This window comes from Hyla sarda, chromosome 1, assembly GCF_029499605.1.
Source record: "Hyla sarda isolate aHylSar1 chromosome 1, aHylSar1.hap1, whole genome shotgun sequence".
In the NCBI taxonomy this organism is placed as follows: Eukaryota; Metazoa; Chordata; class Amphibia; order Anura; family Hylidae; genus Hyla; species Hyla sarda.
This window is the reverse complement of record NC_079189.1, coordinates 110,175,194-110,201,464: the sequence shown is the minus strand read 5'-3', so window position 1 is coordinate 110,201,464 and position 26,271 is coordinate 110,175,194. Positions and strand designations below refer to the sequence as shown.

At 43.6% G+C, this 26,271-nt stretch overlaps 1 protein-coding gene across 13 annotated transcripts in view; it reads left to right on the top strand.

Annotated features, from left to right (window-relative positions):
* Nucleotides 1-26,271, top strand: part of STOX2 (storkhead box 2) — a 259,571-nt gene that overhangs the window by 198,690 nt on the left and 34,610 nt on the right. For 10 of the 13 annotated variants that reach the window (XR_008889174.1, XR_008889175.1, XM_056560151.1 and 7 more), the window contains exon 2: nt 11,255-11,407. Coding sequence is in view for 8 of the 13 variants with exons in the window: in XM_056560151.1 (XP_056416126.1) it covers nt 11,255-11,407 (153 nt within the window). In the remaining 5 variants the exon portion in view is untranslated. Of the gene's footprint in view, nt 1-11,254; nt 11,408-22,224; nt 22,341-26,271 lie in introns of those variants that run through there. The other 3 variants (XM_056560196.1, XM_056560185.1, XM_056560191.1) reach the window with 2 other exon arrangements.

Sequence of the window (26,271 nt, the reverse complement as noted above, 5' to 3'; positions counted from 1 at the left end):
TCAGAGAATATGCAAAATCCAATTATGTTAGAGTGAAAAAAATCCTAGGCAATAGATATTACTGAATGTCAAGCATTGGAATCTATTTTCCCAAGTCTTTCTGTATAGGAAGTCATGTAGTAGAGAGAATCAGAGTGAAGGGGCACATGATAGGGGGGAGACTGGACTGGACGGTTAGGCACAGGGGGTCTGTCACGTGATATGGGGAGGAGTTAGTGAGGGGGTTTAATAGGGAGGGGGCTGGGAAGGGGGGTCAGTTGGCATGAGGACAGAGAAGTTGGCAGAAGAAGCTCCTATCTCATGGCAGACTAAAAAACTTACTGTGGTGCTTGGGAAATGAGGGCTCGGCGGTGTACAGCAGCTTGTGATCCAGCTGTGCCTGCTTCTGTGCCGGTGGTCAAAGTGCGGAGTTCATCTAGTCTGGTGTCCACACAGGCTGAAAAGCATAGTGACACCACGGCTTCCCAGGGAGCCGGGGACCGGCTGTCAGGCGGTGGGTCGGATGCCGGTGTGAGGTGGTTTTTTGCGCCCCCGTAGATCCATGCGTCCGCTCCTCCCCCAGCTCTCCGAACATTTCCGAAGCTAGAACTGGGGGAGGGCAGAGCAAGGGGAAGGAGGAGGTTCACGCCCCCTCCCTCATCTCCCCTCCCTGAGCTCGGCTGCTGGACGCAGATCTCTACGGCACGCCCCCTCCCTGAGGACGTAAATCTCCACGGCAGGTCCCCTCCCTCATCTCCCCGAGCTGAGGACATAGAGCAGTGCTCCCAATGAGCTCTATGTGTAAAGGGGGACATACTGTACGGGCTAAATGTCCCCCTTTAGCCTGTACAGTAGGTCCCCCTTTACACATAGAGCTCAGTATGTCCCCCTTTAGCTTGTGCAGTCTTTAGCCCATACAGTATGTCCTCCTTTGTCCCCCTTTAGCCTGTAGCCCGTGCAGTATGTCCCCCTTTGAGGGGACCTGCCGTGGAGATCTGCTGGGGGAGATGAGGGAGGGGACCTGCCGTGGAGATTTACGTCCTCAGGGAGGGGGCGTGCCGTAGTGATCTGCGTCCAGCCGAGCTCAGGGAGGGGAGATGAGGGAGGGGGCGTGAACCTCCTCCTTCCCCTTGCTCTGCCCTCCCCCAGTTCTAGCTTCGGAAATGTTCGGAGAGCTGGGGGAGGAGCGGACGCATGGATCTACGGGGGCGCAAAAAACCACCTCACACCGGCCTGCATGAGGACTCTCTTTACGGGTGTGGCGCTGCTAGCCCCGCCCCTAGTGACATCAGTGTGACAAATTAGGTGGAGCTGGATGACCCTTTCTTCTGAGGATGATGATGCTGTTCCGGGTCCTAGTAGAGCTGCTGGAGGTGTTTCCAGAGCTGCTGCGGCTTCTGCTGGTTACGGGTGGAGCCTTTACTTCAGGGATGGCTGCTGTCAGGGCGGCTGGGATGCCTGCGGCTTCTTCTGCTGAATCTGCTGATGCGGATGCATAGTTTTCTTTCTGGGACGCAGGCTTTGTTGCGGTGGAGGGGTCCCCGGTCGCTGTGTGGAGTACGTCCCGTGGGGGGCCTAGGGTGGGGCCTCCAGCGGTAGGTGTGGTTGCCGGTGGTAGTGCCTGCATCCGCAAGTGTTTTGGGGCCTGCAGCGGTAGGTACAGTGGCCGAGGCGCTGACGGTGGGGCCTCTGTCCGGGAGTGTTTTGGGGTCTACAGCAGTAGGTACAGTGGCTCGGCCGCCGGGGGGGGTGCCTGGGGCGGATGTGCGCTTGGCTGAATCTGTGCGGGGGAGGTGTATGTCTGCTTCGAGGGCCCTTTAGGGGTGCATTTGAAGGTGTGGAAATTTTTTTCTCTGCTTCCGCTTGAGAAATTTAATCTGGATAGGGTGAAGCTGGATGAGAGTAAGAAGAAGGAAGAGGAGCGTCGGCGGTATCTGTTGATACCGTGGACCTTCTACAATTGGCTGCAAGCTTTTGCCATACTGGCTAGTGTAGAAGGGGAGAGGAATCCGGAGCATTGTTCTGGCCTCTTATATAACTTGAACTCTGTGGGGGAGGCTTATCGTGTATACCGGGGCACTGTGTGTCTCCGGTACAATGAACAGTTTAGGCAGCGGATGGCGGTTCACCCATATTTGTGATGAGATCACAAGGACATCAGCCTGTGGATGCGGCTGATGGTGGCGCCTCGGGGGGGGGGGGGGAAATGTGGTTAGTCAGCAGACCTTTTAGGATGGGGCCGGCAGCTCCGGTTCAGGGTGGTTGGCGACTTCAGGCCAGGAGGTTTGCTTGCAATTCAATGACTGCAGCTAGAAGTATGGGGCGTACTGCCAATTTAAGCACGAGTGCTCCAGTTGTGGGGGCGCCCATGGGTTGTCTCTGTGTTTTAGGTAAGGGAAAGGAAAGAGTGGGGGTGCTGACCAAAAGGGAGGCGACAATGATGATGATGGAAAGAATGGTTCCCTTCCTCAACCAGTACCCAAATAGGGCGGCTGCCCAGCTGTTGTGTGAGGGGTTTTCTGAAGGGTTTCGGCTTCCTAGTGTAGTTGTGGGGTCTGAGGGGGTGTGGTGCGCAATTTGGTTTCAGCATTGGAGCAGCCGGGGTTGGTGGAGGAGAAGCTGCTTAGGGAAGTGGCTTTGGGCAGGATGGCAGGGCCGTTTTCCTCCCCGCCTTTGCTGGAGTTGCGTATTTTACCTTTGGGTTTGGTTCCCAAGAAGGAACCCCACAAGTTTTGACTCATTCACTACCTCTCGCATCTGGCGGGGGAGTCAATGAATAACGGTATTCACCCGACTTTGTGTGCGGTGTCATATACCTCGTTTGATGCAGCTCTGGTGTGGGTGCGCCGGTAATGGTGCAGGGCTCTTCTTGCCAAGACAGATGTGGAATCTAGAGAAAGGAAGGAAGGCGCCTCATGTGCGGGATCAGTAGATCTTGCAGGTCGGGGTAGGGGAAGGTGATTCCCAAGCCGCTTACCGAAGTAGGTTGTGCGCCCACACACAACAAGGTTAAGAGCAGAAGAGATATGCAAGCAGGTCCACTGCAGCCCTCCTGGGTAAGTGTAGAATCAAAGGCGAATGACCAGGGAGTCAGGAGTTTGTCTGGCGCAGAGAGGAACCATCAGACAGCCAAGTAAAATCAATGGATTTATTAGATGCAACGCGTTTCGCTGCGCATGCGCAGCTTCATCAGGCAACTGCCTGATGAAGCTGCGCATGCGCAGCGAAACGCGTTGCATCTAATAAATCCATTGATTTTACTTGGCTGTCTGATGGTTCCTCTCTGCGCCAGACAAACTCCTGACTCCCTGGTCATTCGCCTTTGATAAGACAGATGTGGAGGGGGCTTTCCGTTTATTACCAGTCCATCCGGATAGTTTTTCATTGCTGTGGTGTTGTTGTGAGGGGCGGTATTTTGTTAATCTTTGCTTACCTATGGGTTGTTCTATTTCATGCGTGTATTTTGAGCAGTTTAGCAAGTTTTTGGAGTGGGTGGTGCGCCAAGAATCGCAGGTTTCTTCGGTTATGCATTATCTTGACGATTTTTTGTTTCTGGGCCCAGCGGGGTCTTGGGTTTGTGCTGTGCCATTACAGGTTATGGCGCTAGTGGCGGCTTGGTTCGGGGTGCCATTGGCGCCAGAAAAGACAGAGGGGCCGGCTACATTGGTCATTATTTGGGGATTGTTATTGATACTCTGGCCATTGAGTGTTGGTTACCGGAGGAAAATTAGGAGGAGCTGCGTGTGGAGGTGGACTAGGCATGTAGGGCAAAAAAGTTGCGGTTATGGGAGGTCCAGTTGTTGCTGGGCCGTCTTAATTTTGCCTGCCGTAGTATACCCATGGGGAGGATATTGTGTAGGCACCTGGCGGCTGCCACGGCGAGGGTCCGAAAGCTGCGCCATTTTGTGTGGTTGTTGGCGGTTTTGTGGGATGATTTGGGTGTGTGGCGCACATTTTTGGAGAAGTATAATGGGAGGTCTGTGGTGATGGACCATCCTATCTTTAGTCAGGAATTGCAACTCTATACTGACACAGCGGGGGGGGGGGGGGTTTGGCTTTGGGGCTTACCTGCGGGGGCAGTGATGCTCGGGGCAGTGGCCTGCAGCTTGGAGGGAGGCGGGGTTGACTCGTAATTTCATGCTGTTGGAACTGTTTCCTATTTTAGTTGCAGTGAAGTTGTGGGGGCCGCACTTTAGCAATAGGAGGGTTTGTTTTCACTGCAATAACCTGGGGATGGTGCAGGCTATCGACGCTCAGACTCAGAATTCCCCGCGGTTGTTGCGTCATTTAGTTTTGAAGGGCTTAGAATTGAATGCTCAGTTTGTGGCTTCTCATGCGCTGGGGGTGGAGAACTGTTGCTGATGCCCTTTCTCGTTTTCAGTGAGACTGGTTTCGGGAGCTGGCGCCTGGTGCAGACGAGCAGGGGATTCTATGTCCGGCTTGGCTGTGGAGTCTGGTGTAGCGGTGGCTCTGGGATTGGTTTGTCAGTCTGTGAGTAGGGCTACCTGGATGGCCTACCGCAGGTGGTGGTTGAAGTGGGAAATCTTGTCTGGGGGCCTCAGTATGGTGGCGGATTGGGAAACGGGTCTTTTGTTTTAAGTGAGTCAGGCTTTTTGGGAGGGGGTTTCCTCTTCGGGTATTAGCCAATGGCTGTCGGCTTTGGCTTTTTGGTTTGTTTTTGGTGCATCAGGTGGTTCGGGGATTCCGGAAGGGGGCGAGTTCTCAGGACTCGCAGAGACCGCTATCTCTTTCCCTTTTGGTTCAGCTGGGTGTTGCGTTGGGGGGCTGGGTTTGTTTTTTGGAGTATGAGGCCGCGGTGCTCCGGTTGGCTTTTGCGTTAGCCTTTTTTGGGGCATTTCGCATCTCTAAGCTGGCGGGGGATGTGAGTTTAGGGGATGGGGGCTTGGAGTGTTTGGTTCATCGAACCAAGGCGGACTCTCTGGGCAAGGGGGTGCTGGTTCCGTTGGCGCCTTTGGGTTCTGAGGTATGCCCTGTGACGTGTTTTCGTTTTTTTGGGGGCTGCCACTGAGGCGGCTCTGTGGGGGTTGCATGCCGATGTTATTAAGCGCATTGGGAGGTGGGAGTCGGAGTGGTTTTGGGTCTATGTTTAGACTCATTTGTTGTAAGATTTTGCTGTATGATGGTTGTTGCTTGTATTGCCTCTTTTTATCTTTCTTTCAGGTGGTCCGTGTCTCATCTGGATTGTCGGCCATTCCTAATAGTGACTTGAGGGGGAGTTGGGGCAGAGGTGCGGCCACATGGCCGTCAGTTGGGGTTCTCACGTTTGGCGGAGCTGGTGCGCTGGCTGTTTAAAGGGGGGCTGTTGTGGTCCGGGTTGTTATTTCATATCCAGTTTTTTGTGGGGATGGATAGGACCCTGTTAGGGCTACGTTTCCGGGCATTATCTTGGTCTGGTCAGACATGGTTGCTAGGAGGAAATGGCGTCAGGCAAGGACAGGGGCTGGGTTGAATAGGGCCAGAGTCAAGGTGAACAAGGCAGTAGGTAGGTTTGTTGCTCAGAATGGTGGGCTGGTTGTCTGGCATTGTGAATTGGGGGGAGGTGCTCCATAATTTTTGGCCCCGGATGGGGTGCATCTTAATGCTTTGGGGATGGATCTGTGGATTTGAGAGATTAGGGAGGTGGTTCAACAGGCTGTGTTGTTGTGGCGAAATGGGGGCATGTAAGGTGTCACATGCCACTGTTGTGGCAGGAGAGGGATTTGAAGGCATAAGTGCCAATTATGGTGGTTTGAGAAGGTAAGTAAGACTGTGGATGGTACTTAGCCTGGTGACTAATTCTCTGTGGGCATGGGCCCCAGGGAGAGGTTTGGGCCTCTGAAACGGTGTCCCATCATAGTTGGGTTATGGAATTACGGTTGTATGAGGTTCATACAACTTGATGTTATGACAATGTTTTTAAATTGTTATGTGTTAATAAATATGGGCTGCTGTGGCCTTTTGTACAACTAACCTTGTGTCAGTCATTATTTGGATGAAAGATGTTTTTGGGGTGGTCAAATGGGAAGCAGCTAGGATATTCCCTAGTCAAGTTCTGTATGTATAGAGTATATGACATGAATATTTTGAGTAACTTTCATCTCACTTTACTTGGCCCACAGCCATTTCCTATTTAGGGGAACAGTTATTGTTGTGCATTCAGCCTTTACATTGGGACAGGAAATTTATGAAACACACAGAAAGTTGCCATCTCAGTGTGATGCGGTCCTTTCATAGACTGCGGCCTGGCATGAGCTGAAGCATGGTGCATTCTCAGCCCCCTCTGGCAGTAAAGAAATTAAATGAGAGCCCATTTCCTATAAGCAACAACAAAAGTTAATGGACTCCATAAAATACATGAATGAAGCCAGATTTGTGCCGTGTTCTCCTTGCATCTTTTTAAAAACTAAAAGTTTGTTGTTGTCCTGAAAAAAGGTGAATGTTTTGTGTGTGTTATTAAATATATTGCAAGCCATGGGCAATACACTATTGGTAGACATGATACTGTTATACTGGACTGATCTACAGTATAAAACCACAGTGTCTCTTATACCCATAGGGGCGAGCCCTCTAGAAAATGGAAATAATTATGATTTTTTATTTTTTGCTGCTTTTTGTATTTATTGGAGGATGAACTTATAAGTGTCAAGGAATGTTTACAGTACGGAATTTCCGAGTGGAAATATTCTGCTTGGAAAATCTGGAGCAGCAGCATCTCATAGTTTTAATGGAATTTTGCTTCCCTGTACACTCTGCTGAATTTCTCAAATATTTGGACTCTGCCTAAAGAATCATCTGGTTCTTTCTTTCAGCAGAATCCACCTGGATATGCATTGCTGCCTATGAAGATTGCACATATTAAGGCGGCCCTAGCTCTGACTGACTGATTCAGTCAGCGTCTGCAGCAGACAAAATCTCTGCCCAGAATTTTTCGAGGTGGAGATTCTGTAGTGTGAACACTGCCTCTTAGGGTATGTTCACACTGGGGATACGCACTGAATCTTGAATCAATGCTTATGTCCGCAGACTTAAATGGGTATTCGAGGCCAAAACTTTTTTTTATATATCAACTGGCTCCGGAAAGTTAAACGGATTTGTAAATTACTTCTATTAAAAAATCTTAATCCTTCCAATAGTTATTAGCTTCTGAAGTTTTCTGTCTAACTGCTCAATGATGATGTCACGTCCCGGGAGCTGTGCATGATGGGACAATATCCCCATAGGAACTGCACAGCTCCCGGGACGTGAGTCATCAGAGAGCAGTTAGACAGAAAACCACAACTCAACTTCAGAAGCTAATAACTATTGGAAGGATTAAGATTTTTTAATAGAAGTAATTTACAAATCTGTTTAACTTTCCGGAGCCAGTTGATATATAAAAAAAAAGTTTTGGCCTGGAATACCCCTTTAAGCACTGTCCCTTTGATGAACAGCACTTCTCTGTCACATTCTGCAGGAAGAATGAACATGTTCAATCCACTGCCACAATCCAAACGTTTCAAGTTCTGCTACAGAACAACAGCAATGTAAACACAGTTGCGGTATTCTTATAATAGCAATAGGAGTGTGCTGCAAGGCGTACCCCTTGCATATTCCACACACATTCTCAGCCAGGTATACAGGCCTTATGCTGTGTGAGTATATCCGTTTAGGACTGTGTACAGACTTGTACACATCACAGGTCCCTAGGCCTGAGATTGACCTAGCTTGGATTAAAACTAATGGTTCCGATGCTGTGCTTCTATTGGTCTCCATCAGTTATGATCCAAATGTATTTCAAGTCTCTTCTTTTTGATATGCATGATGAATTCACATTTGTAGCTGCTGATGCTTTACTCCAGTTTGGAAATATGCCTCAAACAAAGATATGTGCTATTTTTATTTATTTATTTTGTAATCTACTGATGATGTCTAGGTATAAGGGAAGATCAGTTATGTTGTAAATTATAGAGTAAATTCTCTATGGTTGCTGTCTACATTGTCAAAATGCTGCTAACGTCAGTATATGAAAGTCAGTAGCCTACAAGTGGGATCTGGACTTCATGGTGCTGCAAATAAATAAAGTGTACCTGTTGTTTGCAAAAAGATTTTATATCATGCAGATAATACCATTATATGTGTACTGTATTTGTAATATACATTGGTTAAATAAATGTATGACTCCATATCAGCATGGCTTTATGAGGGATCGGTCCTATCAAACTAACCTGATCAGCTTTTATGAGGAGGTGAGCTCCAGACTGGACCAGGGGCAATCGCTGGATGTTTTATATCTGGATTTTTCCAAAGCATTTGATATGATGCAACTTAAAAGATTGGTGCAGAAAATGAGAAGGATTGGGCTGGGGGAGAATGTGTTTAAGTGGGTACGTAACTGGCTCAGTGATAGGAAACAGAGGATGGTTATTAATGGTACTTATTCTGATTGGGTGACTGTTACTAGTGGGGTAACACAGGGGTTGTCTTGGGTCCTGTTCTATTTAATATATTCACTAATGACCTTGTAGAGGGGTTGCATAGCAAAGTAGCAATCTTTGCAGATGATACTAAACTCTGTAAAGCGGTAAACACTACAGAGGACAGTGCACTGTTACAAATGGATCTGGATAGGTTGGAGGTTTGGGCTGGGAAGTGGCAGATGAGGTTCAACACTGATAAATGTACGGTAATGCACATGGGGAAGAAAAATCCGGGCTGGGATCATGTATTAAATGGGGGCACACTTGGGACGACTGACATGGAAAAGAACTTAGTCTTAGTTAACAGTAAATTTAGCTGTAGTGACCAGTCTCTGGCAGCTGCTGCCAAGGCAAATAGAATCATGGGGTGCATCAATAGGGACATAGATGCCCACGACAAGGAAATAATTCTACCGCTGTACAAATTACTAGTCAGACCACACATAGAATACTGTGTACAGTACTGGGCACCAGTGTACAAGAAAGATATAGTGGCGCTGGAGAGGGTTCAAAGACGGCAACCAGAGTAACACGGGGAATGGGAGGACTAAAGTACCCAGAAAGATTATTAGTGTTAGGGTTATTTAGTTTAGAAAAAAAGAAGGCTTAGAGGAGACCTAATAACTATGTATAAATATATCAGGGACAGTACAGAGATCTCTCCCATGATCTATTTATACCCAGGACTGTATCTATAACAAGGGGGCATCCTCTACGTTTAGAGGAAAGAAAGTTTCTACCCCTGCACAGCATTGTGATATTTCAGAGTATTGTGACATTTCAGAGCTTTCTCGTTTTTGCCATCTTTTAGGGTACTGGAATTAACTTGGGCCAACTATTCAGGATATTTTTGGAGACCTAATTAATCTGAATCGCTGGACGGAATGTCTCCATCTAGAAATTCCCTATTATGAACCTAGCCTTTAAAGTATGGCCTAACATGGCAGACATGGTGGCCATTGGCTGCACAAAGTTGCTGGTAAATTATATAGAATTGACACCGCGTGTGACATGGTTTTATCTGCATGTGTCATAACATTAGGATGTGCTCTACCTGCACCGGTGGTCTGAATGTGCTGCCAGTCAATAGTGGAAATTCCTTTTTGCTTTCTAACTTTTACGCCATGTTAATAGGCCTTTTTTTCTATAAATGGCAGAGAAAACTGCTATTTTGGCACTTACAGTTGAAAAACGCTAAACAAAATACGTCCCTGTTATTACTGCGTGTGAACGTGACCTTAACCGCTAGTAGTACATCCCATTCACAAAATGGTACATGGCAGTTTGGTAATGGATTCTCAGCAAAAGGTTAGGCCTCAGAACATCTTAGCTCTAAGTATGTTTAGATTTTTCTCTAATGGTTATCCCAGTAACATTCAATTTTAAAGGGGTATTCCAGTTATTTTTTTTCTTCAGCCTTTCAGCCCATGATGACAAATTATAATAATGTGTAATCTCCGTGGGCTTCTGTGGGCCTTTGTCCTGGGGACTATTCAAGTGTAAAAGAATTTTTTTTTAAATGTAAAAGTAAAAGTAAAAAAATAGTGAAAAATCCCCTCCTCCAATAAAAAAGTAAAACGTCAGTTTTTTCCTATTTTACCCCCAAAAAGCGTAAAAAATAAATATAATAGACATATTTGGTATCGCCGCGTGCGTAAATATCCAAACTTTTAAAATAAAATGTTAATGATCCCGTACGGTGAACGGCGTGAATGTAAAAAAACAAAGTCCAAAATTGCTACTTTTATAATACATTTTATTGAAAAAAAAATTATAAAAAATGTATTAAACTTTTTTATATGCAAATATGGTATAAAAAAAAGTACAGATCATGGCGCAAAAAATGAGCCCTCATACCGCCGCTTATACGGAAAAACAAAAAAGTTAAAGGTCATCAAAATAAAGGGATTATAAATGTACTAATTTGGTTAAAAAGTTTGTGATTTTTTTTAAGCACAACAATAATAGAAAAGTATGTAATAATGGGTATCATTTTATTCGTATTGACTCTCAGAATAAAGAACACACGTCATTTTTACCGTAAATTGTACGGCGTGAAAACGAAACTTTCCAAAATTAGCAAAATTGCGTTTTTCTTTTTAATTTCCCCACAAAAATAGTGTTTTTTGATTGTGCCATACATTTTATGATATAATGAGTTATGTCCTTACAAAGGACAACTGGTCGCGCAAAAAACAAGCCCTCATACTAGTCTGTGGATGAAAATATAAAAGAGTTATAATTTTTAGAAGGCGAGGAGGAAAAATGAAAACGTAAAAATTTAATTGTCTGAGTCCTTAAGGCCAAAATGAGCTGAGTCCTTAAGGGGTTAAAAATAGCTATTGAAACAATTCACTGATAGACGTGCACTGTAAAATGGCGACTTTCTGGTGCACTTTTATCTGCCAGCATAAAACATTGCCACAATAGAATTCTCCAAAATGTACTTTTTTTTTTTAGGTTGCGGAGCCCAAATCGAACGGGTCCCACCCTTTGCAGGGATGAATATTGCAATTGTAATTACAAAGCACATTACACTAATTCCTTATTCCCACGCCTAGTGCTTGTAAATTATTCTAATCCTCTCCTCCAAGAGCAGCCCACATAACATTTCCTTTCCCGACCCTGCTTGTATACTGCCGCAACTTTAAGTGAATGGAAGGATTCAGCAGGGAGCAGTGGATTTGTCACTTGTACGTTGAAATATTTTTATGTTTTCCTTGACTGTGGTGTCCGGTGTGTGAGGGATTCGGGTACGTTTTGCGCTTACCTTGTTATTGAGAACGCTGTATGTGATGCAGATTTCTTGTCCTCCGCAGGTGATGTTTCGCCCATCAGTATGTCTCCAATCAGCCAGTCACAGTTTATCCCTCTTGGGGAAATCCTTTGCTTGGCCATCTCCGCTATGAACTCTGCAAGGAAACCGGTCACGCAAGAAGCACTAATGGAGCACCTGACCACCTGTTTCCCAGGTAAACATAGGCTTTCTTTGCCTCAATCTTCCTCTAACACTGCGTTTTAAACAGTGGGCCTCCAGCTGTTGCAAAACTACAACTGCCATCATGCCCGGACAGCCGAAGGCTGTCCGGGCATGATGGCAGTTGTAGTTTTGGAAAGGGACATCATAATCTTCCTTTGCCCACACTATTGGATATTACCTGTTGTAGTTGCCTTTATTCACGGTTCTGCATGACCTAAACCAATTCTTGGTGTATTGTGTATATATCTTTCTTGTATAGGCAAGAGGCATATATAATATGAAAACAGTGCAAATCTAAGGGGCTTAAAGGGGTATTCCAGGATTTTTTTTTATTTGACTATGCTACAGGGGCTGTAAAGTTAGTGTAGTTCATAATATAGTGTCTCTACCTGTGTGTGACGTTGGTCTCATAATTCTTATGTGATTTTCACCCCACTATTTATTTTTACCAGCATACAAAATGACTGCTGTCTCGAATTTTTCCCAGCTTGCAATACGGCCGAGACCTGACTCACTAGTCAGCTGATGACAGGGAGCCTGTCTGCTTCAATGGGTGGAGGGATCAATCTGCAACTAATGCAACAGCTGTAGGCACCTTGATTGAAAACCACAGGTCTTTTGTTTCAGTGGGTGGGGTGGCTGATGTGTGAGAGGTAAGAAAATGGCATTGCAGGATTTGAAGTCAAACAGGAAATACAAGTTCACAAAAAGCTAGCCACAGTGTTATGGTAATCTCATGACATAACCATTTAGCCCCAAGACAAGTGCAGATCCTTCCTAAGCCTGTCCATTACTGCATGCAAGGTACGTACTAAAATCAACTTATGGTGGATCACCCCTTTAACGTTTGCCTCCTTCTCTTTGGGAACAGAAGGGCAGTGTGACCACTGTTGATGGGGCAAAACCAAGATAGCACCCACCTTTCATTGACCCATAGCACTTGCACAGTTTATACTTTGTTTATTCCCATACACTATTGGCACACTACCCTTCTATTCCCCAAAAGAAGGTGTTAACATCCAACACCTCAGATATTTGTTTTTATACCTTCCAACCAAAAGTGTCAAATTTGTTAAAAATTGTAATTTTGACCCCCACAGAATCACCTTATAGTGACCATTGTTATTGGCGCTCTTACTCTACATGGTGGTTTGAGGGGTGGGCAGGGATAGCAGACAGGTATTTTTCTTACCAGTACGACACAGATATTATCTAGCATTTCCTTCAATCCTCAGTACTAAAATCTGCGCAGCAGTAAGAGCTGGAATCACTCGGCTGCCCTAGAAGTGACATTTCTTTTTTTCCTAAATACTACAGGCTTGTATTACATTTAATTAGCAGGGATTGAATCACAGTCTACATTCCAACTGAGGTTGTAGGATAGTTAAGACACTGAAAGAAATTGTTTCCTAGAGAGGGACATTTTCACAATCCTTGCCCTTATTTCGGAGCAGAACAGGAATCAAATTACTTTAGTACCTGAAGAGATATCGCAGTCTCCTTCCTAATGCAGACCTAAGAACAGCTGGGGACGAAAAACAAGAAACCTAGCTCAGGAATCCATCTTAATCTTCAATTCTCTTTTATTACATTCACGTGTTACTTCAAACAAGCTCGCTCACCTTTTCAACTCGCTCCTTCACTCCTCTCTCTGCTTCCTTTCCTCTCCCGGGTGACTGCGTTTTACTACCAATAGACCTGGAAACCTATGGCCTGAATATGTGTGTAATAAAAAAGGGAATCTTAGAAAAGGATGGGGGCTTCAGCTAATGTATTCTATTTTATTTTCCATACAAATACGGATAAAATAAAACCCAAATCATTCTCTATGGAGTACTGTATAACACTAATAGTTATAGCCTACCTCTCGGTCAGAAGTATTGTATTGGTTATCTAGAAGTTCCTAATATTCATAATAACATGGGGTGTTCTTGCCTAAAGCCCAATCATTCCATCAAAAAGGGAAAACGAGTTCCCATCCGTTTCGTTGGAGCTCATAAGATATGTTCATAGGAGACCAAAATGCTGCAGATTTGTTGTGAATTTGTTCATTTCATTAATTTGCCTATAGGGCTTAGGATACCAACCTTCCTAAAATAGTCAGGATACTGTTTTTGGGTATGTTCACACAGGACTGAAATTCTGCAGATTTGTTGCAGATTTTCCCAATAAACTTCACCACAAAAGTCAATCTGCAACAAATCTTCAGCATTTCAGTCCTGTGTGAACATACCCCAAAACAGTTTCCCGACTATCATAGGTGGATCAGCATTCTGAGCCCCATAGGCAGTTTAATTACCCCTTCACGACGAGCAACGTACATGTACAGCGTCGCGAAGTGTCACTTAATGTGCGGCGACGTACATGTACGTCGCGGGGTTCCGGGAGCGCCGCGTCACCGGTAGTGGTGATCGGGCCGGGATGACTGCTGTTATCTAACAGCAGGCATCCCGGCACATCACTGAGGGGGGTCCTGAGACCCCCCCCCATGACCGCGATGGGTGCAAATCGCAGGTCGATTCAGACCTGCGATCTGCGCGATTCCGTGTCATACGGGTGACTGGTGACCCGGAAAATAAGAGGGATCGGGGTTGTCCGAGACACCCTCGATCCCCCTGAAGGGATAGGAGTTTGGTGGCAGGGGTGCCACCCCTCCTTTCCCTGCTATTGGTCGGCCGGAGCGACCGACCGACCGATAGCAGACCGGGGGAGGGGGGGGGGGGGTGTTAAAGTTCGGTTCCCCCGCTTTGCCCACCTATCGGTGTCCGGGCAAAACGGGGGAACTGTCCAGGGACCGGTGCTGAAGGTCCCTTACCTGGATCCCGGAGCGCAATCCTCCATGCGGGGATCCCCCACGTGCGGCGGCGGCAGCAATTCATCCGGGTCCTGCCATGTGAGTTGTTGCCTAGCAACATCCGGAGGGCCACAGTTTACAGTGGTCTCTAAACCGTGGCCCTCCAGATGTTGCAAAACTACAACTCCCAGCATGCCCAGACAGCTGTTTGCTGTGTAGGCATGCTGGGACTTGTAGTTTTGCAATATTTAGAGGGGTTCAGGTTGTAGATCACTATGCAGTGGTCTCAAACTGTAGCCCTCCAGATGTTGCAAAACTACAACTCTCAGCATGCCCAGACAGCAGTTTGCTGGCTGGGCATGCTGCGAGTTGTAGTTTTGCAACATCTGGAGGGCCACAGTTTAGAGACCACTGGACAGTGATATACAACCTGAACCCCTCTAAATCTTGCAAAACTACAAGTCCCAGCATTCAGGAACAGCATAAGGCTGTCTTGGCATGCTGGGAGTTGTACTTGCGTGCCTCCAGCCATTGCATAACTACATCTCCCAGCATGCCCTTCCGCATTCAGTACATGCTGTGAGTTGTAGTTTTGCAACACCTGGAAGCACACTGGTTGGAAAATACTGAGTTAGGTCATAGAACCTAACTCAAGGTTTTCCAACCAGTGTGCCTCCAGCTGTTGCAAAACTACAACTCCCAGCATGCATGGTCTGTCAGTGCATGCTAGGAGTTGTAGTTTTGACCCCCCTCCCATGTGAATGTACAGGCTACATTCTAACTGGCGGCAGATTACAGTGAGTTCCCCGCTTCAAGTTTGAGCTGCGGCAAATTTTCCGCCGCAGCTCAAACTCCCAACGGGAGACTCAGTGTAATCTGCTGCCAGTGTGAATGTAACCTAAAAACACTACACTACACTGACATAAAATAAAGCGTAAAACACTACACTACACTAACATAAAATAAAGAGTAAAACACTACATATACACACGTACACTGCCCCCCCCTACCACCCCCCTTCCCCAATAAAAATGAAAAACGTATTGTACGGCAGTGTGTCTAAGATGGAACCTCCATCTGTTGCAAAACAAAAACTCCCAGCATTTCTGGACAGCAATTGACTGTCCAAGCATGCTGGGAGTTTTACAACAGCTGGAGGCACCCTGTTTGGGAATCGCTGGCATAGAATACCCCTATGTCCACCCCTATGCAAGTCCCTAATTCAGGCCTCAAATGCTCATGGCGCGCTCACTTTGGAGCCCTGTTGTATTTCAAGGCAACAGTTTAGGGTCACATATGGGGTATCGCCGTACTCGGGAGAAATTGCCTAACAAATTTTGGGGGGCTTTTTCTCCTTTTACCCCTTATGAAAAGGAACAGTTGAGGTCTACACCAGCATGTTAGTGTAAAAAAATAAACATTTTTACACTAACATGCTGGTGTTGCCCTATACTTTTCATTTTCACAAGAGGTAAAAGGGAAAAAAGCCCCCCAAAATTTGTAACGCAATTTCTCCTGAGTACGGAAATACCCCATATGTGGGCGCAAAGTGCTCTGGGGGCACACAACAAGGCAGGGAGAGTGTGCCATGTACATTTGAGGTGATTTGCACAGGGGTGGCTGATTGTTACAGCGGTTCTGACAAACGCTCTCCTGGCACCATAGGGGCTTCCTAAAAGCAACATGCTCCCTGAGCAAAATTTGCTCTCAAAAAGCCAAATATGACGCCTTCTCTTCTGAGCATTGTAGTTCGCCGGCAGTGCACTTCAGGTCCACTTATGGGGTACTTTCATACTCAGAAGAGATGGGGTTACACATTTTGGGGGGTCTTTTCTGCTATTAACCCTTTAAAAAATGTGAAATTTGGGGGAAAACCAACATTTTAGTGAATTTTTATTTTATTTTTTTACTTATGCAAAAGTCGTGAAACACCTGTGGGGTATTAAGGCTCACTTTATTCTTTGTTATGTTCCTCAAGGGGTCTAATTTCCAAAATGGTATGCCATGTAGGTTTTTTTTTTGCTGTTCCGGCACCATAAGGGCTTCCTAAATAGACATGCCCCCCAAAAACCATTTCAGAAAAACGTACTCTCCAAAATCCCCTTGTCGCTCCTTCCCTTCTGAGCCCTCTACTGCGCCCGCCAAACACTCTACATAGACATATGAGGTATGTGCTTACTCGAGAGAAATTGGGTTACACATACAAGTATACATTTTCTCCTTTTACCCCTTGTAGACCCAATTTTTGAATTTTTACAAGAACATGCAAGTGTAAAAAATGAAGATTTTGAATTTTCTCCTTCACTTTGCTGCTTTTCCTGTGAAACACCTAAAGGGTTAAAACACTTACTGAATGTCATTTTGAATACTTTGGGGGGTGCAGTTTTTATAATGGGGTCTTTTATGGGGTATTTCTAATATGAAGACCCTTCAAATCCACTTCAAACCTGAAAACCTCAAATTTGTTGACATGGCCCAATGATTGATTTATTAATTTTTTTTGCTACATATATTTTTGATTATGACTTTTTTATAAAATGTATTTATTTTATAAAATTTTTATTTTTTTATTTTAACTTTTATAACTCAGAAAAATCTACCAGAACTCTGTCACTAAGGTTCATTCCACCGACAGCAGAGCACCAGCAGAACATTCTGGTGCTAGGAGCACTCGGAAATGCACGTCTTGTAGACGGAAATGCATTTCCTTGCGGACTCTGCAGAAAGAATAAACATGAAACATCTGGCGCGGAAATTCCGCCATGTGAACAATGCAGCAGGATTCCATTGAAGTTTTAGAATAATTTTATCAATAAAATGAGTGCTGAGGCTCAAGAGGAGTGTAAAAATACGGTGTGCACATAGCCATAAAACAGTGTTTTCCAAGCAATGTTACTCCAGCTGCTGCAAAACTTTACTTCCAGCATGCCCCGACAGCCAAAGGCTTGAGGCACATGGTTTGAAAAACACTGCCATATAAGCATCTCCTCTAAACAGATAATACTTAAATAATTTTTATTTTTTTTTATTTTTTTTATCTTGATTGTGATTAGTTTTTGCATTACTTCACGGTTTTTGGTACTTTTAATGGTAAATATCGAGTAGTCTTCAAGACTGTTCTCGCTGTGAAAAAAAAAACATGACAGAGAGCTAACAAATTCCAATATAAGTCAATGAGGCCTGCTGTATTCATTGAGATAAATGACTATAATATGGCTTAGGAAAAAAATGCTGAACCAAAAGTGGCCTCAAGTTGTGAAACTTTTCAGGTTTTCAAAAAGTGAGGGGAATAGAAGGTGTTAAACATTTTATTATAGTGGAATGATGATGTAATGGTCTTTTCCTGACACCCTGCCAGGGAAACATGAAGCAATGTGCTATGCGGTGCTTTATTTCTCCAGCTCAGCTCTGGCTTTGATTTGTTAAATAGAATAATGATGCACTGCGTAGATGGATGGGTAGGTAGATAGATGTATTAAAGATGAATTAAAAATGGACAGATTGATAGATTGATAGATTGATAGATTGATAGATTGATAGATGGATAGATTGATAGATGGATAGATGGATAGATGGATGGATGGATGGATGGATGGATAGAGGGATAGAGGGATAGAGGGATACATGGATAGAGGGATAGAGGGATACATGGATAGATTGATAGAGGGATAGATTGATAGAGGGATAGATTGATAGAGGGATAGATTGATAGAGGGATAGATTGATGGAGGGATAGATTGATGGAGGGATAGATTGATGGAGGGATAGAGGATGGATAGATAGATGATATATGCCAAATAAAGCGTCCCACAGCACTCCAAGGTAGTGTGATCAAAAAATCTAAACCAATTACAAGCAATAAAAATTCAAAAGTGATATAACACGTGATCCAGTGTATACAAACAATATTGAAATATGCATATCAATATGGATAATGGAATATGGTATACTGAAGGCCATTACATACTCATGGCACATCAGTGATCATAATACATTGTTATAATATTAAATTACATGTATAGGGTTAAAAACAATTGAAAGGAGGAGGGGTTAGATCAAGCACTCACCACATGTGTCTGCTGTAATGGCGGAGCATCTATACCTCAAAGTGGACGCCCGCCCTCTTGCTGGTTGAATCAGAAAGAAATTGTATGAGCCAATCACAGTCAAGCATCATGGTAACTAAGTAACCAAAGTGTCAGGCTGAGGTCCGCACACACTCTTTTTACCTCCATCCTCCATCGTGATGCACATTTTTGCAATCCCCTTATGTATCTGAGTGTGCGTGCGTGGGTAGCGCGACACACACCCGTTGGTATAGTTACACTTTGCATTTATGCACATGCGTGAAAGCGCGATGCGCACCTGATTTTATCAGGACGCACGCATAATTGTACAGCACTGTGCATGTGGTGACAATGTGATGTCACCTGCCCACAACCTTAAAGCGTACCCGTCAGATCACTCAAAAAAACAAAACGGGTATATGTTGCTCAGTATCTCATCCTGATCATGTACATGTACTTTTTTTTATGTGTCTGTGACCTACGTTTTCTCTCGGAATTAGATTTATTTCTGAGATATTTTAATTTTGTCCACCAGAAGCAGGGGGGCGGGTACTCACTGTGATAACCACTCCCCCTCCTCCCTCACTCTCCACAGTCCAGTGCTTCCCAACCAGGGTGCCAGCTGTTGCAAAACTACAGCTCCCAGCATGCCCACACATCATTTGGCTGTGCAGGCATGCTGGGAGTTTTAGTTTTGCAACAGCTGGAATCATATGATTGTAGTCCCCCTTTATTACACACACACACACACACACACACACACACACACACACACACACACACTCACACTGAAATACACACATACACATATATCCACACACACACACACACACACACACATACATGCAGGGACACTTACTTTTTTGTCTGCAATGCAATGTGTTTCTCTCACACAGCAGACATCTGTGAGAGCCCGGCAGCAGTCTTCCTGCTCCTCCCCCTTCCCTTCTCTTCACATGAGTCTGCAGTGTACAGCCCCTCCCCCCCTCCAAAATGTCCAGGACGAAGCAGTGTACACAGAAGGACTGAATGCATTCCAGAAGGCAGGGGGGGGGGGGGGGGGTCGTTGTTTGACTGGCTTTTTCTGTATGAAATAGCTAATTTCTCTAATGAAAGCAATTGCAAAACCTATTAGTTTTGCATGCTTTACAACATATCAAACGTTTTTATATCTGACAGTGCCTATTTAATGTCAGCTGGAGAATCCAAAGGCACAGAGAGTGTGAGCGGACCTCAACCTGACACTTTGGTTACTTAGTTACCATGATGCTTGACTGTGATTGGTCCATACAATTTCTTTCTGATTCAACCAGCATGTGGGCGGGCATCCACTTTGAGGTATAGATGCTCCGCTATTACAGCAGACACATGTGGCGAGTGTTTGATCTAACCCCTCCTCCTTTCAATTGTTTTCAACCCTATACATGTAATTTATTTAATATTATAACAATGTATTATGATCACTGATGTGCCATGAGTATGTAATGGCCTTCAGTATACCATATTCCACTATCCATATTGATATGCATATTTCAATATTGTTTGTATACACTGGATCACGTGTTATATCACTTTTGATTTTTAATTGCTTGTAATTAATTTGTAATTGGGTTGTGTATGTGTTACCCATAAATACCAGTACTCTAGTCACTTTTGTATGCCTGATAAAGACCAGGAGAGCTGGTTGAAACGTTGCATTGTTGTATGAGGAAATAAATGTCACCGTTTGATCACACTACATTGGAGTGCTGGATGACGCTTTATTTGGTATCTACTGCTGCTGCCAGTGACCTAGGGCCGCAATTTGGCTCACTTGCACCCACTCTCCTTGGACGCTGCCGGTGGTGCTGCTCTTTTCTACTTGGTTCTAGAGGATGGATGGATAGAGAATGGATGGATAGAGGACAGATGGATGAATAGATTACAGATGGATGGATAGATTACAGATGGATGGATAGATTACAGATGGATGGATAGATTAAAGATGGATGGATAGATTAAAGATGGATGGATAGATTAAAGGGGTATTACAGGAAAAAATAGCACCTACCATATACAGTGGGGATCAAAAGTTTGGGCACCCCAGGGAAAAATTTGTATTAACGTGCATAAAGAAGCCAAGGAGAGATGGAAAAATCTCCAAAATTACAGATTAGACATTATTATAATATGTCAACAAAAGTTAGATTTTATTTCCATCATTTACACTTTCAAAATAACAGAAAACAAAAAAATGGCGTCTGCAAAAGTTTATAGCATGCACTGCCCCCTTTTGCAAAGCTGAGACCTGCCAGTGTCATGGATTGTTCTCAATCATCATCTGGGAAGACCAAGTGATGTCAATCTCAAAGGTTTTAAATGCCCAGACTCATCTGACCTTGCCCCAACAATCAGCACCATGGGTTCTTCTAAGCAGTTGTCTATAAATCTAAAAATGAAAATAGTTGACGCTTACAAAGCTGGAGAAGTCTATAAGAAGATAGCAGAATGTTTTCAGATGTGAGTATCCTCTGTTCGGAATGTGATTAAGAAATGGCAGCCATCAGGAACAGTGGAAGTTAAAGCAAGATCTGGAAGACCAAGAAAAATATCAGACAGAACAGCTTGCAGGATTGTGAGAAAAACAATTCAAAACCCACGTTTGACTGCATAATCCCTCCAGAAAGATCTGGCAAACACTGGAGTTGTGGTACACTATTCCACTATAAAGAGATACTTGTACAAATATGGTCTTCATGGAAGAGTCCTCACAATAAAGCCTCTTTGACGTCCTCACCACAAAAATCAGCGTTTGAACTTTGCAAATGAACATATAGACAATCCTGATGCATTTTGGAAACAAGTTCTGTGGACCGATGAGGTTAAAATTGAACTTTTTGGTTAGAATGAGCAAAAGTACGTTTGGAGAAGAAGGGAAACAGAATTTATTGAAAAGAATCTCTGTCTAACTGTTAAGCATGGGGGTGGATCAATCATGCTTTGGGGTTGTATTGCAGTCAGTGGCACAGGGAACATCTCACGAGTAGAAGGAAAAATGGATTCAATAAAATGTCAGCAAATTTTGGATGCTAACTTGATGCCATCTGTGAAAAAGCTGAAGTTAAAGAGAGGATGGCTTCTGCAAATGGATAATGATCTTTAACACACCTCGAAATCCACGGGGGATTACATCAAGAGGCGTAAACTGAAGGTTTTGCAATGGTCTTCACTATCTCCTGAACTAAATATAATTGAAAATCTATGGATAGACCTTAAAACAGCATTGCGTGACAGACAGCCCTAAAATCTCAAAGAACTGGAAGACTTTTGTAAGGAAGAATGGGCAAAGATACCTCAACCAAGAATTGAAAGACTCTTGGCTGGCTACAAAAAGCGTTTACAAGCTGTCATACTTGCCAAAGGGGGCAGTACAAGATATTAACTCTGCAGGGGGCCCAAACTTTTGCAGATGACATTTTTTTGTTTTCTGTTATTTTGAAAGTGTAAATGATGGAAATAAAATCTAACTTTTGTTGACATATTATAAGAATGTCTAATCTGTAATTTGATGCCTTTTGGTGATTTTTCCATCTTTCCTTGGCTTCTTTATGCACATTAATACAAATTTTTACCTTGGGTGCCCAAACTTTTGATCCCCACTGTATGGTGTTCTATGCAGTGAGATATATATAAGGTGTGCAGAACCTTTTGGCACACCAGGTCAATAGTGCTTAAGGGGAGCCTGAGTCCCTAGGCCAAAAATGGACATCGTCATTATTATAGGTATTGCACATGTTGATAATTGCCATATTATGTAAATGAAGACTTCACTTTTGGTATATAGATGCTATATAGCAGTGATGTACAGGGGTCCTAGATATCAAAATGTACTCCCATTATGCTGTTGGGTATTTCCACCCAGGACAGAAGGGCCTAATATTTCTTCTTCCCCGTCACACCTTTTTGTAGCTACAAGGTCTGCCTGTGATTCGTACACCCTTCCTATATGATGTCTCATCATTGCATAGATCAGATCTTCGGATCAGGGCCAAAGAGCTTTAAGAGCTGAGTCTACTCTTATCCAGGTATTAGGCTGTTTTCCTGGGTACAGCATCATATGTGTCATGTATCTCCTGATGTCTTAGCTGTTTGATAAATAGGAGCTTCTTACACCAGATATAGTTGTAACACGTGTACATAAGATCCTTTTAGATCAGTGGTCTTGAACCTGCGGACCTCCAGATGTTGAAAAATTACAACTTCCAGCATGCCCGGACAGCCGACGGCTGTCCGGGCATGCTGGGAGTTGTAGTTTTGCAACATCTGGAGGTCTGCAGGTTCAAGACCACTGCTTTAGATGCTTGCATTTTTCCCTCATTTTGGGTCGGGGCACATTTTTAAATGGCATCATGCCCTACAGAGGTACACAGAGAAACAGAACCAGCCTAAGACCTGTTATAATTTCCCGTTAAGGAAACCCTTAAAAACGTCCGTTACAAAATCCCATTCAAGTCTATGGGATTTTTTGATTATCCGTTATCACCCGTTAATAGCTCGTTATGAATAACGGATGTTATTTGTGACGGGAGAAAAAAACGTTACATGCGCACATTGTTTTCCTGTCACAAATAACGTCCGTTATTCATAACGGGTGATAACGGATAATCAAAAAATCCCATAGATTTGAATGGGATTTTTTTAACGCCCTTTTTTAGGGGTTTTCATAAAGGGTACCTCTCATCAAATAAACTTTTGATATATTTTAGATTAATGAATGTTGAATAACTTTCCAATAGCATGTTAATGAAAAATATGCTTCTTTCTATTGTATTTTTAGATCAGTCCTGTCAGCAAGCATTTCTGACTCATGCTGGAGTCCTAAACACTCAGAGCTGCCAGCCTGCTTTGTTCACAGCCAAACAGGCTGTGAACAAAGCAGGCTGGCAGCTCTGAGTGTTCTCCTTTGTGAACAAAGCAGACTGGCAGCTCGTAGTGTTTAGGACTCTAGCATGAGTCTGAAATGCTTGCTGCTAGGACTGGTAGGGAGACCCCTAGTGGTCATTTCTTCAAAGTGGAAAATGAAATAGAAAGAAGCATATTTTTTAATAACATGCAATTGTAAAGTTATTCTGCATACATTAATCTATAATATATCAAAAGTTTTTTTGATGAGAGGTACCCTTTAATGGGACATTAGAGCAGGTCTTTAAAACGGAGCAACATATAGAGTGAAAGCAGCCTTAGACACCCTATGGGAGAATACAGCTGCCAGCCCAACATTGAAAAATATTGGGGTTTTTAGATAAGCTACTATTTTTCATATTAGTCCAACAAAACACCCAGTGTAAAAGAACTCACTTACACACACGGGGGCACATACAATATACATATATAAGCATACATACATATAAACACATCAAGGCACTTATACACAACACACAGTCACAATAACACACTCAAAAAGGCACAAAGGTATATTCATATACACACAGGCACATATACAGTATGCCTAAGTGTGTTGTATATTTGTGTATGTATGTATATATATATATATATATATGTGTGTATATATGTGTATATATATATATATATGTATATATATACATACACACACACACACATATGTCCCAGGCATATTTATATTAGATTCACTTACTGTGAATTAACCAACCACACTGAAGTATTGTCAGCCGGTGAATATACTGGCCCATACTGATGTAGAGGGGTGCAGACGAGAGCCAAGGCTTTCCATATTTCAGTCTACTTTTCATTGATAAAGGGGGATGCTGTAAACAAAATTGTGTCAAAGTAAAGAATGCTTCTGAGAGCAAGGCTTAGCTTCTAGTGCATTACAGAATTTGGCCAGTAGATGGAGACAAAATATCCCTATAAATCTAGAACGGCCTTGTTGCTGCTGAAAAATATATGTTGCCTACATGAAAAAATGTTATTCTCACATTAACATTTTTTTTACAAGATTTAATATGTAAATATACAAAATGTTCCACTGTTAATGAATGTAAAGCACAGTTTGCCTATAGAAATTCCTCTTTACTCTTGTCTGCTATGACATCTTGAAAAAATGCCTTAGTAGAGGAGCAAATTTATGTTCCTAGGCCCCAAGCAAAATCTGTAACAGGGGCCCCAACTTTACATGGAAATGGTACAGTACTAGGAGACTACTAAGTAGCTAATGAACTGTAGGAACCCCTCATACCTCATGTTCCCTTTCCATGTGATACTGTGATGTAGCTGCAAATGCATAAATTCTAAAGTCATAGCATATAATCTGGATAATGTGCACAACTATATATATCCCTAAACCCAATGATGTCATTCAACATGGATTATATCTGCAGTGGTGCCACAGGGCAGGGATAATACACACAGTGATGTCACAATACAGGTGTAATATACACAGTGATGTCACAGTACAGGGATTATACACACAGTGATGTCACATTACAGAGATAATGTACACAGTAACCTCACAGTACAAGGATAATACACACATTGGCCCTCATTTACTATTGCAAACCTGACATGTTTTGTCGGGTTGTGCACCAGAAATTCTGTCTGCGCAGATTTTGCGCCAGAATTGAAAAAACCCCGATTAACTCTCCATTTTGCTAAGAAAACCTGAAAAGGGGTGTGGCTGCCAGGAAAGGGGGCATGGTCTCAGAAAAGGACGTGTTCCCTACATTTTCACAAAAACCCAAAATATTTACTAAGGTTTCCACAGAAAATGTGGTGGATTTGAGCTGAGGAAAACCAGACAGATCAGAGCAAAAAAAAAAAAGCAAAGTGTAGGAAAAGTAGAAAATGTAGGGAAACCTTAGTAAATACCGTGGAAAATAAATTGTAGGGAATTAAAACCCACAAAGAAACCTACACCCCACTCTGAGTGAATGAGGGCCAGTGATTTCATAGTACAGGGATCGTGTACACAGTGATGTCACAATAGAGCGATAATACACAGTGATGTCACAATACAGGGATTGTGTACACAGTGGTGTCACAGTACAGGGATTATGTACACAGTGATGTCACAATACAGGGATTCTGTACACAGTGATGTCACAGTACAGGGATTATGTACACAGTGATGTCACAGTGCAGGGATAATACACAGTTATGACACAGTACAGTGACAATACATACAGTGATGATACAGTACAGGGATAATACACAGATGTCACGGTACAGGCATAATATACAGTGATGTCACAGTACAGGGATAATACACAGTGATTTCACAGTACAGGGATAATACACAATGATGTCACAGTACAGAGATAATACACAGTGATGTCACATTACAGGGATAATACACAGTGATGTCACAGTACAGGGATCATACACATTGATGTCACAGTACAGGGATCATACACAGTTTTGTCACAGTACAGGGATCATACACAGTGATGTCACAGTACAGGAATAACACACAGTGATGTCACAGTACAGGGATCATACACATTGATGTCACAGTACAGGGATCATACACATTGATGTCACAGTACAGGAATAATAAACACAGTGATGTCACAGTACAGGGATAACACACAGTGATGTCACAGTACAGGGATAATACACACAGTGATGTCACAGTACAGGGATAATACACACAGTGATGTCACAGTACAGGGATAATACACACAGTGATGTCACAGTACAGTGATAACACAGTGATGTCACAGTACAGGGATAATACACACAGTGATGTCACAGTACAGGAAAAACACAGTGATGTCACAATACAGGGATAATACACAGTGATGTCACAGTACAGAGCTAATACGCAGTGATGTCACATTACAGAGATAATACACAGTGATGTCACATTACTGGGATAATACACACAATGATGTCACAGTACAGGGATAATACACACAGTGATGTCACAGTACAGGGATAATGCACACAGCGATGTCACAGTACAGTGACAATACATACAGTGATGGTACAGTACAGGGATAATACACAGTGATGTCACATTACAGGGATAATACACAG